The sequence below is a fragment of the Heptranchias perlo genome, chromosome 6 (genome assembly GCF_035084215.1).
Source record: "Heptranchias perlo isolate sHepPer1 chromosome 6, sHepPer1.hap1, whole genome shotgun sequence".
In the NCBI taxonomy this organism is placed as follows: Eukaryota; Metazoa; Chordata; class Chondrichthyes; order Hexanchiformes; family Hexanchidae; genus Heptranchias; species Heptranchias perlo.
The window spans coordinates 12,769,048-12,787,873 of record NC_090330.1 but is presented as its reverse complement, the minus strand read 5'-3'; the positions used below and the strand labels follow the sequence as shown (position 1 = coordinate 12,787,873).

At 40.5% G+C, this 18,826-nt stretch overlaps 1 protein-coding gene across 6 annotated transcripts in view; it reads right to left on the bottom strand.

Moving 5' to 3' along the window:
• The window catches only part of herc2 (HECT and RLD domain containing E3 ubiquitin protein ligase 2), a 186,992-nt gene that overhangs the window by 145,827 nt on the left and 22,339 nt on the right, over positions 1 to 18,826 (bottom strand). For 4 of the 6 annotated variants that reach the window (XM_067985782.1, XM_067985783.1, XM_067985786.1 and 1 more), the window contains exons 4-9: positions 16,106 to 16,243; positions 10,502 to 10,721; positions 8,521 to 8,621; positions 8,250 to 8,406; positions 8,036 to 8,146; positions 4,715 to 4,886 (exon numbers count right to left, since the gene is read on the bottom strand). In XM_067985782.1, coding sequence (XP_067841883.1) covers positions 4,715 to 4,886; positions 8,036 to 8,146; positions 8,250 to 8,406; positions 8,521 to 8,621; positions 10,502 to 10,721; positions 16,106 to 16,243 — 899 coding nt within the window. The remainder of the gene's footprint in view (positions 1 to 4,714; positions 4,887 to 8,035; positions 8,147 to 8,249; positions 8,407 to 8,520; positions 8,622 to 10,501; positions 10,722 to 16,105; positions 16,244 to 18,826) is intronic. The other 2 variants (XM_067985784.1, XM_067985785.1) reach the window with 1 other exon arrangement.

Here is an 18,826-nt window from a genome sequence, read left to right as displayed (position 1 = left end):
AGAGAGGGTACAGAAGAGATTTACTAGAATGGTATCAGGGATGAGGGACTTCAGTTATGTAGAGGCATTGGAGAAGCTGGGGTTGTTTTCCTTAGAACAGGGAAAGTTAAGGGAAGATTTGAAAGAGGTGTTCAAGATCATGAACGGTTTTGATAGAGTAAATAAGGAGAAACCATTTTCAGTGGCAGAAGGGTCAGTAACCAAAGGACACAGATTTAAGGTGATCGGCAAAAGAGCCAGAGGCGACATGAAGAGGAAACCTTTTTTTTTTAAACACACCGAGTTGTAATCATCTGGAATGCACTGCCTGAAAGGGTAATGAAAGCAGATTCAATAGTAATATTCAAAAGGGAATTAGATAAATACTTGAAGGGAAAAATTTACAGGACTATGGGGAAAGAGCAGGGGAATGGGACTAATTGGATAGCTCTTTCAAAGAGCCGGCACAGGCATGATGGACCAAATGGCCTCCTTCTGTGCTATGATACTATGATCTAAATGTGGGTGACAACCTTGTCAGTACCAAAGCTAGACCACTACATTAGGGCGGATTTTAAAAAGATGAGGAGCAATCTAACTGAGAAGGTGGAAGGAGAAGTTGACAAACAGGACTATAAAGCAACAGTGGGAGATTACAAAGGTAAATTCCTAAAAAAACTAGTAGTTTTTAGAATGCTATGGATAACTAAAGAGGTTAGAAGCCTTTGGGAAGCAAAAGTAGGACGAGAAAATAAGAAAAGTTAAGAGTGGGATAAGGAAAACTAAGAGGGAATGTGAGGAAACCTTTTCAAAAACATCAAAAGGAAGAGTAAAGCATTTTACAAGTATATCAGTAAAAAGATAATTTCTAAAGTGAGGTGGGACCCATGAGAGGAGAGGATTGTCAATTTATAAATGATGTTTAAAAAATAGCAGACTTATTTAAGTACTTCACATCATTCTTTACTAAAAGTGAAGGATATCAGAAGAGATTAATCCTGATGTGGGTGAGGGTGAGATGAGAAAAATTCTGAATAAAAAGAAATTTTGGATAAATTAATTAGGCTAAAGGAAGATGACACCAGGGCTCGGCAGGATACATTCTAGGATCCTGAGCAAGGAAATTGTATTTCAGGGTTCTTTTGACTGCGGCTGTGAGCCAGAGGCATGGAGAGTGGCCAACGTAGTACCAATTTTTTTAAAAGGGAGACAGAGCTCATCCAGACAATTATAGGCCAGTTAGTTTAACATATGTGACACAGAAAATATGAGTCTCTAGGATGAAACTACCACCTATCTAGATAAAGAAACAATAGTGAGAAGTAGCCAGCACAGATTTCCAAACAGTTAACCGTGCTCATAGAATTCTTTGAGAAGATAACAGATATGGTAGACAGGGGAATGCAGTGGGCATGGACTTCAGGATAGCCTTTAACAACGCATCACATGGGTGATTAGTGAAGAATAAGGGGTATGGAATTAAGGGGTGGATAGCAAACTGGATTTAAAATTGTTTAGAAGGGAGAAAACAGACAGTAAGAATTAAGGGTAGTTTTTCGGAGTAGTTGAAAATGGAGAGTGATGTCCCACAGGGTTCAGTTCTGGGGCCACTTCTGTTCATTGTGTATATCAATGATTTGAATATAGGCCTAGAAGGAGTAGTGTCAAAATTTGCAGATGATACCAAAATAGGAAATATAGTTAATTCTTTAAAAAGACTAAAGGAAGCTGCAAAGGGCTATTGATAAGATGGTGGAATGGGCTAAAAAGTGGCAGATGAATTCAATGGCAGTGAATGTGAGATGATGCATTTTGGTTAAAAAAAAAAAGCAGTTATTATACTCTGAATAAGCAGAGTGATTTGAGGGTACAGGTTCATAGGACATTAAAAGGCAGCAGGTTGATAAGCCTATTAAAAAACGCGAATGGAATTCTAAGTTTTATCACGAGGTATTGAATATAAAGCCAAGAATGATGAGCTTATATAAAACCTTAAGACCTCAGTTAGAGTACTGTGTGCAATGTGGGGCTTCACACCGTAGGAAGCATATTGAGGACTTAGGGAGGGTAGAGCACAGATTCACAAGGATGCTGCCCAGTTTGAGGAAATATAAATACGAAGAAAGATTTTAAAAATTGGGACTTTTCTCGTTAAAACAACGCAGATTACGGGGAGATATAATAGAAGTGTTTAAAATTATAAAAAGGATAGGACAGGGTAGACAGAAGCAGACTTTTTTCAGTAGGGTTGAGTGACCTAGAACAAGGGGCCACAGGTACAAGATTAAATGCAAGAGATTTAGAACAGAGAGCAAGGCAAACTTCTTTACACAAGACAGTTGAGGCTGTTGAGGCAAAAACCATGTCACCATTCAAGATTAGATTGGATAGGTAGACGAAGGAAAAAAAGGGATGAAAGGTTATGGGAACACAATGTGATTAGGACTATTTGCTCGCGTGGAGGACAAATGCCGACATGAACTGGGTAGGCCGAATGGGCTATTTCTGTGTTACAACTTCTAAGCATTTCTATGTATGCAGAATTAATTCTTATCATAGGTTTATCTCAATTAAGTTTCATCTAGTCTGCTGACTACAGCAAAGCTTTATTTTGAACCAAAGCCTTTCATTAAGCCAAAAGTTGTCCTTTTCTTTAAAACAAAAAGATATTTCAACCAAATAGCATGGCTTACATTTTAAAGTCTACAAAGTGTAGCAGCACTCAAACAGAAAACACAAACTTTTTTAGGGCAACTGTTCTTGTGATCAAGATGAGATATCAATTTGGGTAAAAACACTTTTCTCATTTTTGCCACCATCGAGCATTTCCAGACCAGGTATAGCACAGCTAGCTGTCGAGTAAATCTGGAAAAAAACTAATCTATCTAAAATGCATTAAACCAAACTCACAAGAGCACTCCCTAAGACATCAGTGCACATTTTCATTTCTCCCCTCACAGTACCAGTCACTAAAGTGTCCCCAAATTCAACTGCCAATTTTTTTTTTAAAACTATAGCCTCATGCTCCCTAGGATCTACTAGGAGACTGCCTACACTCATGACAGCTGGAACATTGCAGCCAATATAGAGGGGAGATCTTCACTGCATTAGTGAGGTGAAAGATCAATATGCTAACCCAGTTACAAACAGATGTGCAGAAGCTTTATGAAGTGACCCAACGCTCAGAAATTATTTCTTCTACTTTACAACCCAACCGTTAAAAGTTCAAGTCTCAAGACTACTCACTCAGGCTCACTTCCCACTGCTGTGATAACATTTACTCAATTCTCAGCCAAGCTATCAGATAGAGCAACATGGTCTGGGAGAGCATTCCTTTTGCGTAGAAGAGGAAAGAGCTGACAGTCAGTCATGTTGTCATGCAACAGCTGCATCTCCTAGCAATCAATACAATGTGCTAACAAGCTTAGCAAAATCCACACTTAACATCTTCCCAACTAAAACTAAATTAGTAAGTGACTCATATAGGAGCTAGAAATTAAAACTGATTAAAATAGAGGCAAAAAACTGCAAACAATAAAATTCTGTAACTAGTATTTCTTAAAATCATCAGATAAGATTACTACATATGATAAATTCAACAACCTCAAAAATACTCGCAAGGAACTGAACCACAACCCCGTTGCTGAATGCATATCCCCTCTATCTACACTTTTTCTTAGCTCATCTGCTGCAGAAACTCTCATCCGCTGCAGAAACCCTCATCCATGCCTTTGTTACCTCTAGACTTGACTATTCCAATGCTCTCCTGGCCGGCCTCCCATCTTCCACCCTCCATAAACTTGAGCTCATCCACAACTCTGCTGCCTGTATCCTAACTCGCATCAAATCCCGTTCACCCATCACCCCTGTGCTCACTGACCTACACTGGCTCATAGTCCAGCAATGCTCCGATTTTAAAATTCTCATCCTCATTTTCAAATCCCTCCATGGCCTCACCCCTCCCTATCTCTGTAACCTCCTCCAGCCCTACTACCAGAGATCTCTGCGTTCCTCCAATTCTTGCCTCTTGCGCATCCCCGATTTTCATTGTTCCACCATTGGCGGCTGCGCCTTCAGCTGCCTAGCTCCTAAGCTCTGGAACTCCCTCCCTAAATCTTGCCGCCTCTCTCTCTCCTCCTTTAAGACGCTCCTTAAAACCTCTCTCTTTGACCAAGCTTTTGATCACCTATCCTAATAGCTCCTTATGTGGCTCGGTGTCAAATTTTGTTTGATAACGCTCCCGTGAAGCGCCTTGGGACGTTTTACTATGTTAAAGGCGCTATATAAATGCAAGTTGCTGTTGTTGTTAATGTCTAATCAAAAACTGATTATAAACACGTACTTTGCTCCAACCCCAACCTCAAGAGAACTCCAAAAGCATCTGTCGTTCTACTCACCACGCTGCCCATTCTTAAGCTTGGGACTTTTTATTTAAAAAATTGTAATTTCTAACCCAGGATTTCCCCAGTATAGATTCAAATGGATCCATCAGTTCACTTCATTGACATTTTGTATTATTCTGAAGTACAACAGTCAATGAAATTAAACAAACAATGAAATTAAACAAACCTCACATTCAGCTATCAGCAGAGGGGGGGGGGGGGGGGGGGGGAAACAGACATGCTTGTTGATATCATAGTCTCAGTAGCCTTCATTCAAAAATGCACACAAGGGTTCATATGTATTTCATACCAACAGTGCAAGACAAAAGCATGAAACACTTTCACAAGTCTACCTGTACCTCTTCATCTGCAGTTGGCAAATCTTTACTGCACTGTATGCTCTGGAATCTCTGCAGAAGAGGTAAAAGTGGTGCGCTGGTTCCTTGTGATGATCTTTCGTTGTCGGTTTCTCTGGTTCCGTTTTCCCAAAGCTGCAGTAGTAGCAAAACAGCGGACAGCATTTGGCTATAGAAGGAAATGAATGTTCAATAAGCGAGGCACTCAAGATAAGATTCTCTCACACGTATAATGCAAGTCCTTATTTCAAAAGAATGTTAAAATACTTGCCCTTCAAATGCCCTTCATTCATTCCTTGCTTTGTATGCATTATGCAAAAACATTGTACTTCACCGCTATTTAAAACCCATTTAGTTTTAGCGTACATGTAATGTCTAACTTGTACATCAACACGATGTTTTGTATAATTCTTTGATTCAATAAAAGAACATATCCTGAGAGAGTGATATTGGTGAACTCTTCAAGCCTATTTGCCTCCCAATTTTCTCCCCTCCTCTCTTGAAGGTGCGGAGTCCCCACCCAAGCGGCCACTCTAAGTGTGAGGTTAGACGGTGAATGTCAATGGGCCGTTCAACTCTGGAAGTCATCACAGCCAAGCTGTTCCTATTCTCACCTGACATCCATCCCTGCACATTTTCAAAAACAATAAAAACAACTTGCATTTATAGATCACCTTTAAAGTAAAACAACATCCCAAGACTCTTCACAGAGGTGCAAAGGAAAAATCTGGATGCTAAGACAAAGCTGGGAGTGGAAGGGGTGACCAATAGCTTGGTCGAAGAGGTACAAAAAGCAAGCAAAAAAGTTAACTAGAATGCTAGGCTTCATCATAAAAAGGTATAGAACATAAATTCAATGAGGTACTTCTGCAATTATATACAGGGTTGGTCAGACCTCATTTGGAATATTGTGAACAATTTTGGATGCTGCACCTTAGGAAGGACACACTTGGAGAAAATCCAGCAACAACTCACTAGAATAATAGCAAAGAAGGGCTGAAGATTAGGAGATTAAGAGGTGATTTGATCAAGGTGGCTAAAATAAATGAAGGAAATGATAGAGGGAGTAATCATTCCCTAGCAGGAAAATCCAGAACATGGGTTCATAATCTTCAAATTCAAAATAAGCCAGAATCACAGTCAAATCACAGGAAAGAAAAAGAACGAGCTCCCATTTTTTTTTTTTTTAAAGAGCCTTTAACGACCTCAGGATATCCCAAAGCGTTATATAGCCAATGAAGTACTTTTGAAGTGTAGTCACTGTTGTACTGCAGGAGGCCTAGAATCAAATTTGCAAGGAGCAAGGTCCCACAAACAGCAATGAGGTAATGATTAGATCATCTGTTTTTGATGTTGATTGAGGGATAAACGTTGGCCAAGTCACTGGGAAAACTCCCCTGCTCTTCTTCAAATAGTGATGTGGGATCTTTTACGCCAACCTGACATAATTCAACATTTCATCTACAAGACAGAACTTCTGTCAGTGCAGAACTCCCTCAGTACTGCACTGAAGTGTCAGCTTATATTATGTGCTCAGGTCTCTGGAGTGGGGCTTCAACCCATAACCTTCTGACTCAGAGGCGAAAGTGATACCACTGAGCCAAGGATCACACCCAAGGTCATAAGTATGTAGAATACACCACCCCAGAAGGCCACAGGTGCAGAATCAATGGAGATGTTTAAAAGGGAGATAGATATTTACTTGGGAAGTAAGAGAATTAAGGGATATGAGGAAAGGGCAAGATTTTTAGATTAAGAGGAGCTGCCATAACTAACAAAATAAAGGAATTTACATGATAAGCCTGACTTTTGGCTCAAGTCAGGAAAGAGCCTAGGACAGATTTCTGGGATATCTAGAGTATGATGCCAACATGAGAAGTTTTCAAAATTAACCCAAAAGTATAAAAAAATATTACTTTGTGGATATTAGAAATTCTCGAAATATATCCAAGTTCCAAGTTGGTGCTTACAAATGCACAGGATCAATGTGGGTAATTTGCAGCCAATCACCAATTAAATCATACAAAACATGCACCACTTGTAAATCTGGTTGAACAGGACAATTTGTTCCTCACAGTTGCAAGCCTCACAGCAGTTTTATTTCTCACACACAAGAACAGAACTGATTTGCTGAAAATCCAATAATGAGCTCTGAAGATATTAAGGTAACACACCACTGAGATGCAAGAGCAAGATTTGAAGAGGGCTCAGAATAAGCTGATTTTTACAAAGGAAGCTGTCTGATAGCAAGTAGTAAGTCATTTATAAAGCCTGATTATATAGTAGACAGAATATTGGATACTTGGAAGTGATTACAGGGCTGTAATCTCGCCGAGAGGTTCAAACGTCAGACTACGAGAATGCTGAGATAACTGTTTTTAGTTACTCCCACCCATCAGTTGTACAGTCTGTGCCTTCACACTTTTATTTTTCACTTGGTTGGCATCATGGGCAACAGCTGCAAACACTCTCCTCGTGAAATTGATTACTGGAAAGTAACAGTCAGTGGGATAGAAATTAGACCTCGTTGCACCCATTTTACAAGTGTAAAATGGACTCAACAAGGGAAGCAACATCCAGCGCCTGATCAGCACCATGAGTACGGTGCTGCCATATCAGCATAGGCAGATCGCCTGAAACACACTAGGCTCCTATGTAAATGAGGGGCCCAAAGCCCATTTTAGGACCCCACACTAAATTGGTGAGCAATGAGTGGAGCAGGATCCAGGCCTACTCTGCTCAGGATTCTTCAGTGGATATTGCAGCCTAAGTAGTAACCACAGCCAAAAAGTACATTTTTTTTTAACCAAGGAGCAGGAGTATCGGTCCTCAATCATTCCCCAACCCCCCCCAGGACTTACCAGAGACCGGTGAGGCAGGTGGCCCGAAATTGGAATACTGGCAACAGGCGAGCTGCCTAGGGAGGTGCAACAGGTGCCGGCAGCTCACCCAAATTATTGAAATAAAGCCCAAAGCTTAATCTCAGGCATGCCTCGGGCCTCCCAAATAAGGGCCATAACCATATTCATACACACACATGTGCACGCGCACACACATGCTTACATACACACACACGTACATACATGTGCACACACACACATATACACATACACACACACTTAGTTTACTTTTTTTTATATAAATAACAGATGGAACAAACTAGGAGACTGCCAGCCAGTGCCTCAAGTTAAGTTGACACCTTCCTTCTCCACTCCATTATTAAGGCAGCGTAGGTCACCAACTGCTGTTTAGTTGCAAAATTCTGTATAATCAAGTAAGGTGATTTTAGCATGCATAATGCACTATTTTGTTTCTTACCTCAGTGTTCCCCTCTGCACAGCCAGTTCTAGAAGTATTGCAAGAGCTAAGTGCTGGTCTTGAAGTGGAATGTTCCCTGGCCCCTTAGAACTTGGTGCTCCATGAAGATCACTGCAGAACAACAGAATTTTACGCCAATTATTAATTACCACAAAAAACCATTTCCTTTCTAGTCGAAAAATCAAATTTGACTTGTCTGTTAATACCAACTTACCCTGTAACAACAGACCGGAGAAATTTTGTTGCTCTCTCCACAACTTCGAGCCACACGCTGGATACTGTGCCTTCATCAAACAATGATGCTTCTGGGAGAGAACGAAGTGCATCAAGAGATTCTTGCAGTAACTCACTACACAAGTCTGCATCTTCACCTTAAAACCAAAAGACAAAGAAAAGTGTGCGTAGAGAGCTCAAACAAATGTGAAATGAGCTTAACCCCTTAAAAAATAAAAAAAACTCTACAATGCCATGTGGCATCCCCTTACCTGATCTCCAAGCTCTGCGCAGGAATGCAAAAGCAAATGAAAGTGCTGCTCTGGATCCAACTCTGGCAAGTCCTTCAACACCTTTCCCAACTGGCCTAGAACTAACATTACAAAAAAAGTTAAAATGACACGCTGCATCAGACATATGCAAATTTTCAAATGTTTGAAATACAAACAAAATAACCTATTTTTTTCTTCTATTCTCTCCTAAAATCACTGACTCTTGATGTGGGTATAGTTCTTTGGATGCCAATGGTGCTCCCGAATGCTGGCCTCCATTATCTCACCCAAGTAGTCATTCTTCACATGTAAACCTAGACAGAGTATCAGCAGGCCAGCTAATCGTGCCAAACTCGATTCTGTTCTCATCTGACATCCACACACCCCATGCACACTTTTCATCGGGGTCACTTGACAGCAATCAGGAAAGGAACAGTGGCCGATCTTTCCAATGTCTAACCTTGCGGCGCTGAGGCCAACTGTTGAAATCAGCTAATGAAGCACAAACTGAGAATCAAATCTGGAACCTTCTGGTCTGTAAAACTTATAGTCTGTTTTTAAAACGTGAAAGTCAGGTAAGAAACGTGAAAGTTAGGCAAGAATAGGTCTTACTTTTATTAGGTTTGCTTCATTGCATTGCTCTATTTAACTTTTTATTTTCATTTATTCTGTTCTTGCTCTCTTTTATTTGGAAGTTGCCTTATTTTCAGATTGATGTAAAACCCCAACTGGTTCACTAATATCTTTTAGGGAAGAAAACCTGCCGTCCTTATCTGGTCTGGCCTATATGTGGCTCCAGTCCCACACCAATGTAGTTGACTCTGAACTGCCCTCTGAAATGGCCTAGCAAGCCAGTCAGTTGTATCAAGCAGGGCAACCAGGGTTGAGCAATAAATGCTAGTCTTAGTAGCGATGCCCACATCCCGAGAATGAAGTCAATGGAAATTGAAGTTAACACCCAAGGTTAAAATAACCCCCAATATGTGCAGCACAGGCAGCATGGAATGGTTTTTCCCAAAAGTGAACCAAAGGTCAAGGATCAAATGAAAGTAGTGAAAAATAAGCCCAATTCAAATGCCTGTCTAAACCTTACTTTATTCGTATGCAGCAATAGATTTGAAATTAAAGATATATTTCAAAAACAACTTGCATTTAGATAGCACCTTTAATGTAGAAAAATGTCCCAAAGTGCTTCACAGAAGTGTCATCAGACAAAAAGTGACACCGAGCCAAAAAAGGAAATATTAGGAGGAGTGATTAAAAGTTTGATTATTGAGGTCAGCTTTAAAGAGGATCTCAAAAGGAGGAGAGGGTGGAAGACAGGCAGAGGGGTTTAGGCAGGGAATTTCAGAGCATAGGGCCTAGACGGCTGAAGGCAAGCCTGCCAATGGTGGGAAAAGGGAGTGGGGGGATGCACCAGAGGCCAAAATTAAGGAACACATAGTTCTGAGACAGTTGTGGTCAGTCTGTGAGGATGTCATTTGTGACTTTGATCAGGACTATTTCAGTGCTGTGGCAGTGGTGGAAACATGAATGCAGAGATTCAAAAATGGAGTTACGGGAAGAAAGGCATGGATTTAAGACAATAACGCAGTCAAGGTCAAGAGAGGAAAGGGAGGTTAAAGATGGGATAATAGTTTGCAACGGCACAAGGGTCGAGAGGTTTTTTTTTGAGGAGGGTGGTGATGACGACAGTATCAGACAACAGGGAATCATTTACAATGTCAACTAACATGGGGGTCAGGAAGGGATGTTAGATTGTCAGCAGTTCAGTGGGAATGGGGTCAAGGGAGCAGGAGATGGATCTCATGGACAGATGAGCTCAGAGAAGGCATGAGCGGAGATAGGAGAGAAACTAGAGAATGATGTGGGTTCAGAGCCAGGGTGGGAAACAGGAAGGAAGGGGTAGCAGCAGAGGCAGCTGAATGGATGATCTCAATCTTATTGACAAAGAAGGGACAAAATTAGTCTTGAAATATACCTTTTCTTGTCAGCAACAGGCATAGGAACACTAATGCTCCTCCATTTAACATTTGTATGTTCCAGGAGTACACTTCTACTTAATGCAATGAAGTATCGTTCAAGGACTGCCAGTCTTTGCTTCAGTCTTATCCCAGAGAGGGTGGTGGTTGCAGCTTGTGCAGCAACCATCTGCTGCTCCTTCACAAGTACATGTAGACACTCTTTCAATTCACTCACATCTACAATCAAAATTCAATAATAATTATTACTTTTAAGGAATAAAATAAAAATGGAGTTCTATGGCTCTATTGTAAATAGCAAAAGGAGATTGGTATAGCTTCTATAATATTAATGCATAATATTTTCACCAGAGCTTATTCTATTACTCCCCTCCCTCAAGAAGCTTCACAACTCGGTGCAGCTTCATTCAGTTAGGAGGGCAAGACCACAGATTCTTCCAACACCCTTTCTGTCTCATGTAGAGCCAACAGAAGGACACCTGTTATAGACCAAGACAGAAAAATACTTTATTTTTTTCTCTCATTCCCTCCCCCCATTTCAGAAATCACTTATCTGCATCATCCCAATAACTGACAGATCACCAAGCACATCTGGCATATTTAAGCATCAGACGGCCCAAAGACACAAATCAGCATCTATAGGGCTCTGAAGTATCCTTTTCAGGAAAGGTAAAAATTTGCAGGGCCAGGGGGAAAGGGCGGAGGAGTGGGACTAACTGGATTGCTCTTGCATAGAGCCGACGTGGACTTGATGGGCCAAATGGCCTCCTTCCGTGCTGTAACCTTTCTATGATTCTATGATTCAGGGTCAAAGGAAATATTCATTCAAAAAGGGAAAAAAATGGTTCTGCTTTGCAAAAAACCTGAATTCAATTGGTATTCATTTATCTTCCAAGAACGTGTCTTGCATTTTAAAATTAAAAATCAGAAATATACTGCATCTGCATGCAAACCCAAAATTAGAATATTCTGATATTTCCTTATCCCTCTAAATACAAACCAAGCGTTGAGACATACACACAAATGTGCTCATCATGTCCCTTACTGTTGACTGGTCCATGCGAATCACAACTATTAATTTGCCCATATGATTAGTATGTGGTTAGTGGAAACCAATCAGGAACCAATTCCCCCACACTCCACAGCAGCCTCCCTGTTCTCTCCCAGGCCAGACCACAGCAACTCACCCGCCCAGTTCCTTCCTTTGGCTGCTATATACATATATCCAAGTCTCCAATAAAATAGGGGAATGCATGAGGTTCAGGAAAACAAGTGAAGCATTTTTTAAAGTATAAAATATAGAATGGTTTGAATAGGTAAGTAAAAGTTAAAATAGGTGGCAAACAGATATATATTCTCATGTAAAGTATTTATTTTAGTTATATAAGATTAACATAATAATAAAGCTATGTGTCACAATGTGTGGAGAACGAATGAGTAACCCATAAAAGGGACAAAGCGAAAAAGAGAAGGAAAAACTGATCTGGCAATATAGCACAGAATTCTGCTTGGTTTTATTGATTGCTGCTCTACAATGACTGGACAAGGTAGGCATTAGATCTACTATCACTGCCAGATCTTTCAGCATCTCCCTTAGCCTGTTCCTCACCATTCATTATTGTTGCACATTCGATAAAAATTTGGGGGGACGCACTTTGAGGCTCCAGCATTGATCCCTGGGACTCTCCAATTAGTGCATTTCGCCAGCATTGCATCACTCCTCGATCTGCTGCTTCCTTTTCCACCAATTTTTTATCCACTTTCAAGTTTTACCTATGATATGCACTGCGTTAAGCTTGTGTAGCAGACTTACATGCAGCAATTTACTGCAGCTCCACTAAATCAAAGAGCCTTCCTAGTTTAATTTGGGATGTCACTTCTTCAAAAAAGTCACAGTTTATCAAGTAGAATCTTCCCCTTCTAAAGACTTTTCAGTGTCATTTACTGATCACGTTATCTTATTCTCCCCTTTTCATTCGTTATATATTTCTTTGTACCAGTAGGGACTAACTTAGCAAGTGACTCACCTCCAGACTCCCCAAAGCCTTTCCACCATGCACAAGGCACAAGTCAGGAGTGTGATGGAATACTCTACACTTGCCTGGATGAGTGCAGCTCCAGAAGCTCGACACAATCCACGGCAAAGCAGTCCGCTTGATTGGCACCCCATCCACCACCCTAAACATTCACTCCCTTCACCACCGGCGCACAGTGGCTGCAGTGTGTACCATCCACAGGATGCACTGCAGCAACTCGCCAAGGCTTCAACAGCACCTCCCAAACCCGCGACCTCTACCACCTTGAAGGACAAGGGCTGCAGGCACATGGGAACAACACCACTTGCACATTCTCCTCCAAGTCACACACCATCCCGACTTGAAAATATATCGCCGTTCCTTCATTGTCGCTGGGTCAAAATCCTGGCACTCCCTTCCTAACAGCACTGTGGGAGAACCTTCACCACACGGACTGTAGCGGTTCAAGAAGGCGGCTCACCACCACCTTCTCGAGGGCAATTAGGGATGGGCAATAAATGCTGGCCTTGCCAGCGACGCCCACATCCCATGAACGAATAAAAAAAACCTACTGTATTTGTAAATGTTATTTCCCCATTATACAATACTACTGTGGTGTTGTTCTTGGGTTTATATTAAAAGCTCCCTTGCTTGTTTCTTTTATATATAGGTTACAAAAATATCATTTTATGTTTGTGCTTAATTATTCCTTCAGTTTCCAGACAGTTAACACAATAATGGACAGGGTTCAGCTGTCTAGTCCTGCAAAATGTCATATCTGAGCCCAGCAAAACCAACTTCCATGAAATGCAATTTCCAAGAACTATGTGACACTTAACGCACATCAATTACGTAGCTTTAGATCAGGACAATTAGTTTCCTGAGCAAAGGAAACAAACAATATTTTTTTTAAATTTAAAACTAGATTTAACTTTTAAACATTTATTTTGCAATGAATTTAAAATAAACTTTCATCTTCTGATCAGTAAGAATTTAAAAATATAAGTTAAAACAAAAATGAATTAAGAAGGAATCAGATTAGCAATGGGTTGCCTCCAAAATTTTAAGACAAAAGGAATGAAGTTAAAAATGAGTAGCTGCATTAATCAGTATAGAAAACATTTTTGTTTTCTTTTAACTAGAACATAGCACAGCAAAAAATGTATTTTAAGTTTACAGTCCTCTTCAAGCTTGTACACAGCTAATAATTTGGCAGCAGTACCAAGATGACACCCATCACGTGCCAATGTTCTTTTAACAGATGTCAGTCAGGCTGGTCTTGTGACTCGATTTCAGCTGCGCACCAAGCAGCTGCTCCTCAGGCCTTATCAGCCCTGTACTGTGCATCCTGGAGAGCTCCATGTTTTCATGGACTAAGCAGTGACCTTTCTAAACATACTGTAATCCAGGGCAATCCTGTAGCAGAATCAGTGGAGAAGGTGGCATCTGACCAAAATAAGAAATGTCACATCCATGTGACTCATGTGAGTTGATTTCGCACTGCTTGGTTAGTTTTGAGAATTCTTAGCTGAGGTACAAAATCTGGAGATGAAAAGACCAACATTGCAGATCTTGCCCCTTTTAAAGCTGTTTTTCCCTCGTGAGCATCTTTAATGGTTGAGTTTTAGAAGTACCAAACAAGCCAAGAACAGTAAATAATGAATAAATGCAATAAAATGCAGTAGGAGGACACGTTGTTAAAGCTGTTAAAAATGCATAGGGGATGCTAAGTTTTATAACTAAAGCTACAGAGTAAAAATGGAAGAGGTAATGCTAAGCCTACGCATATCACTGGTTAGGTGGCAGTTAGGATACTATGTACAGTTCCAGGTATCTTATTTTAAGAAGGGTCGCAAGACCACGGAGAGGGTACAGAAGATATTAACCAAAATGATACGGCTTTAGTCACGAGGAGAGATTAGAGAAATTGGGGCTCTTTTCATTGGCGTAAAGGTGGCTAAGAGGAGATCTAATAGAGGTTCTTAAAATTACGAGAGGTTTTGATGAAGCAAATCCAGAAAAACAATTTCTACTAGTCCATGAGTTGATATAGAAGGCATAAATTTAAGATCAATGCTAAAAAGATGGGGGGGGGGGGGGTGGTTAGGAGAATTTTTTTTTTAAAAAAGGGTTGTTTGGATATGAAATGCCCTACAAGAATAATAATGGAAAGAGGAAAGTGGTTAAATGTTTGAAGAAAAATTTGAAAAGGTATGTGGATAGGGAAAGAGAATGGCACTAAATAGGTACTTCCCACAATAGGCGAATAGCCATCTACTATACTGTAAACTCTCTGAGACTAACACAAAAAGAACAAAGATGGGGGGGGGGGGGGGGGGGGGGGGAAACAAACCGAGGACAGTCCAAATCCTCAAATATCCGCTCAAATTGCTGCAAACTCTCAGGGTGGCAAATGTAAGACTGGTACAAAGATAAAACAGAAGCAAGAGGTGTAGAGTGGAGGAAGTGAAATTAAATGGCAGCCAACTGAAATCATGAGAAAAGCAGATGGAGTGGAGACTGGAGAAAGTGAAAGCACAAGTGGAGGCTAAGAGGTCAGCTTAGGGATAGACTTCAGAAATAGATGATCTTGAATAAAGATCATACAAAGTCAAATTAGGTTTGTAGGCATATCAAAAGATGAATGACCAACAAACTGATGATAGTCTTTATATCATCCATGACTCAATGGCAATGAAATTAATCAACCAAAGATTGAGGTGGCTCAGGGATTGCTTATGCACCAGATAGCTAGACTTCAATGGGCCCATCATAGAAATGACAGTTCCCTGAATCAGAATTCTTAAATTGTGGAGACGTTGGCAAATTTGGACATGTTCTTTAGTAGTGCTAGACTGAAGAAGAGAGGATTATAATCAAGTTATGGATTGCTATAGAGATGTTTACACTCCCAACAGCACATTCCTCCCTAGTCACATCACAAAGCTCCTGTGCAGATAAGTCATGGATAACGCTCCCCGTTCTGGACGTCTCTGGATTAGAAGCTCACAAGTCACATGTCAGGTGAGTTATGCATCCCAAAGCTGCCTCTAACCAACAGTTCCCCAACATAAAACAACAATAGGCACTAAATTAGTGTGCAGATATCTTGTATAATGTCTTGCAGGATCTAGTAGGATAGGTTTCAACTTTAAGCAATATTCTTGGCTTGTATGCCAATTCTAGAACAATTCATGAGTGTGTAGAACCATTTCTGCAGTCAAGGAAAGGTGGTGAACATTTTGAAAAACGTTGGTCTTTCAGTAATGAAAAGGGGTCAAGCATAGTAATGATCTGCAAATATTGAAGTAACCTCAATGACAATCTTTTCTAACAGATAAAGAAATTCTAAATGAATTCTGACAAAATTAACACTGCACAATAATACCAAATAACTACGCTGTGTGACCTACAATTCTGTAGCAATGGATTCCCCAATTGCAGTAAATTTGCCACAAAGACACATGCCAAACATACAGCAATGCCATACACCAATAGCATTAAAACTTAAACATGCAAGTACTGCTAGTACCATTAAGAATGTATTACAACTCAGGTGGAGCCATCAGACTTGTGCATATACATTACCTGGCTGTCTGCCCCAAACCCATGACTCAATGATTGATTTGGCTCGATGGATGGACGTTGGGGTCTCTTCTTCATCCTTTTTCTCTTTATCATTCTGTTCCTCCTTCTTTGAGCCAGCCTGACATTCATTATTATCCTCTAGGAGAAAAAAATCAGTCACATTTTAAGGCTCAGAATATAACTAGTTGCACCAAATACAATGGTGAAATAGACACAATGGGCTGGATTTTGCTGTAAAAAGTAATGGTGAGATTAACAGCACTCACCATTATTCATGTGCAAATTGGACAGTAACTTCCGGCAACCGCACATGCGCAGTTAAACATGGAAATCCGGAAGTTGCTGTACCACGTGCCCTGCACCTCCAAAAGCTGCGCAAAAACGCCATCTCATAGCTGGCTCCCACGGCATGAAGTTCCTGTACTGACATCGCAGAAATGGACTAAACTCGCCAATAAAAGTTAAGTCTAAGTACCATTTTAACAATGTGGTAAGTCTTAATTACTGCAAACAACCTGTCTGGCCCTGAAAATTAACTTTTACAAGTGTGGAGTCTCATTCCTTCAGCTTTTAATTATTGTTGGACATTTTTTTTTAAATTGAAATAAAAAGAATTCTTACTTTTTCTTTGTCTCTTTTATCTGTCTCTTAATCCAACATTTCTTTCCCTCCCTTTATTTTGCTTACTATACCTGATTTGACACTGAATTCACTATTCTAACTTACACTTCCTGGTTCAATCTGATTGATTAATGAGATACACAGTTGCTTGCTCTGTTCACACAGGTCTCAGATGCCCTGTGGAGGGCACCGTGCTTTTTGGATTTCTAATTTAGAGGAACTTGCTGTGCAAAAACTCGTGGAAAGTCTATGGGTATGGGTCGTCTAACAGACGGCGGGCGCCGTTCGTTCACCGCTCACAGCAAGATCCAGCCCATTCACTTTGATTATAATGAAACACACTAGCTGGAACAGGAGGAGGAGCCTCTACGGTTAACTATTTAATCAGAAATGTGGCTTACTTTCTCCATTCTTCAAAAACGTAATCTTAAAACACAAAACGTAAAGGGATTGTGCAGGTAATTTATTCAACAACTTGCATTTATATAGCACCTTTAACACAGAAAAACATCCCAACGCACTTCACAGAAGCATAATCAGACTAAAATCAACGGCGAGGCACAAGAGGAGATATGTAGCTGGGGTGGGGGGTGGGGGGGAAAAGAGATGATTAATCCCCATGCACATTTTTGTATCATCCATGGTGAATTTATGATTCATTCCATTTAAGTCCTCCTCTAAATCATTAGTGAAAATCAGCAGTGACCCAATACAGAGCCCTGTGGAGCTCCACTTGTATTTTGGGTTCTATCAGAACCACTCCCATTAATAACAACACTGCCCTTCCATGATTTTAGCCAGCTACCTATCAAACATAATAAGTGTACTATAATCTCATGAGATCTAATTTTCTTTAATAGCTATCTATGTTACATTGTCAAATGTTTTTTGGAAGTTGAGATATACAACACCAACCAAACCATCTTCATCCACTATTCTAGTCACTTTCTCAAAAAACTCAATTTAGCGAACCAGGACCCATGTTTCTTAAAGTCATGTTGGGTATCTGAAATAACCACCAAATCTCATTAGATCATGATTTATCACATCCCATATAATGCTTTCCAGCTGCTTCCCTACTTCCAAAGTCAAATTCACAAACCTGTCAGTTCCAGGGTCCAATATTGGGACCAGTGACTCACCCTTTAACCATGGTAACAACCAACCTGGACTTCAATTAGCTATTGAATACTTGAGCCATTGGCTCAGATTATGCACTTCTGGACTCTAGGATAAATGCCATCAAGTCCTGCAGCATTATCAATTTTAAGCACACTAACATTAGCTAAAACCATTTTTGTAGTTATTTAGCTCATATGCTGCATCTTTATCTTCCTAAATAACCTGCCCTGACAAATCCCTCAAAAGGAACAGTGCAGCCCTTGATTATTCTGCAACTTCTAACATAACTGGGGAAAAAGCCTAGCCATCATTAGTGCAATTGCCCATTATATATTTTTTTTCTATTGCCATATTCACATTTCTAATTAGGACATGAGAAATAGGAGAAGTAGGCCATACGGCCCCTTGAGCCTGCTCCGCCATTCAATCAGATCATGGGTGATCTTCAACCTGAACTCCACTTTCCCACCCAATCCCATAATCCCTTGATTCCCCTGGAGTGCAAAAGTCTATCCATCTCAGCCTTGAATATATTCAATGACTCAGCATTCACAGCCCTATGGGGTAGAGAATTCCAAAGATTCACAACCCTCTGCATGAAGTAATTCCTCCTCATCTCAGTCTTGAATATCAACCCCTTATCCTGCAACTATGCCTCCTAGTTCTAGGCTCTCCAGCCAGGGGAAACAATCTCTCAGCATCTATCCTGTCAAGCCCCCTCAGAATCTTATATGTTTCAATGAGATCACCTCACATTCTTCTAAACTCGAGACAGTATAGGCCCATTCTACTCAAACTCTCCTGATAGGACAACCCTCTCATCCCAGGAATTAATCTAGTGAACCTCCGTTGTACCTCCTCCAAGGCAAGTATATCCTTCCTTAGATAAGGAGACCAAAACTGTACGCAGTATTCCAGGTGAGGTCTCACTAAAGCCCTGCCTTTAGTTAACCTCAGTTGCTTTTCATACTTGTCCTT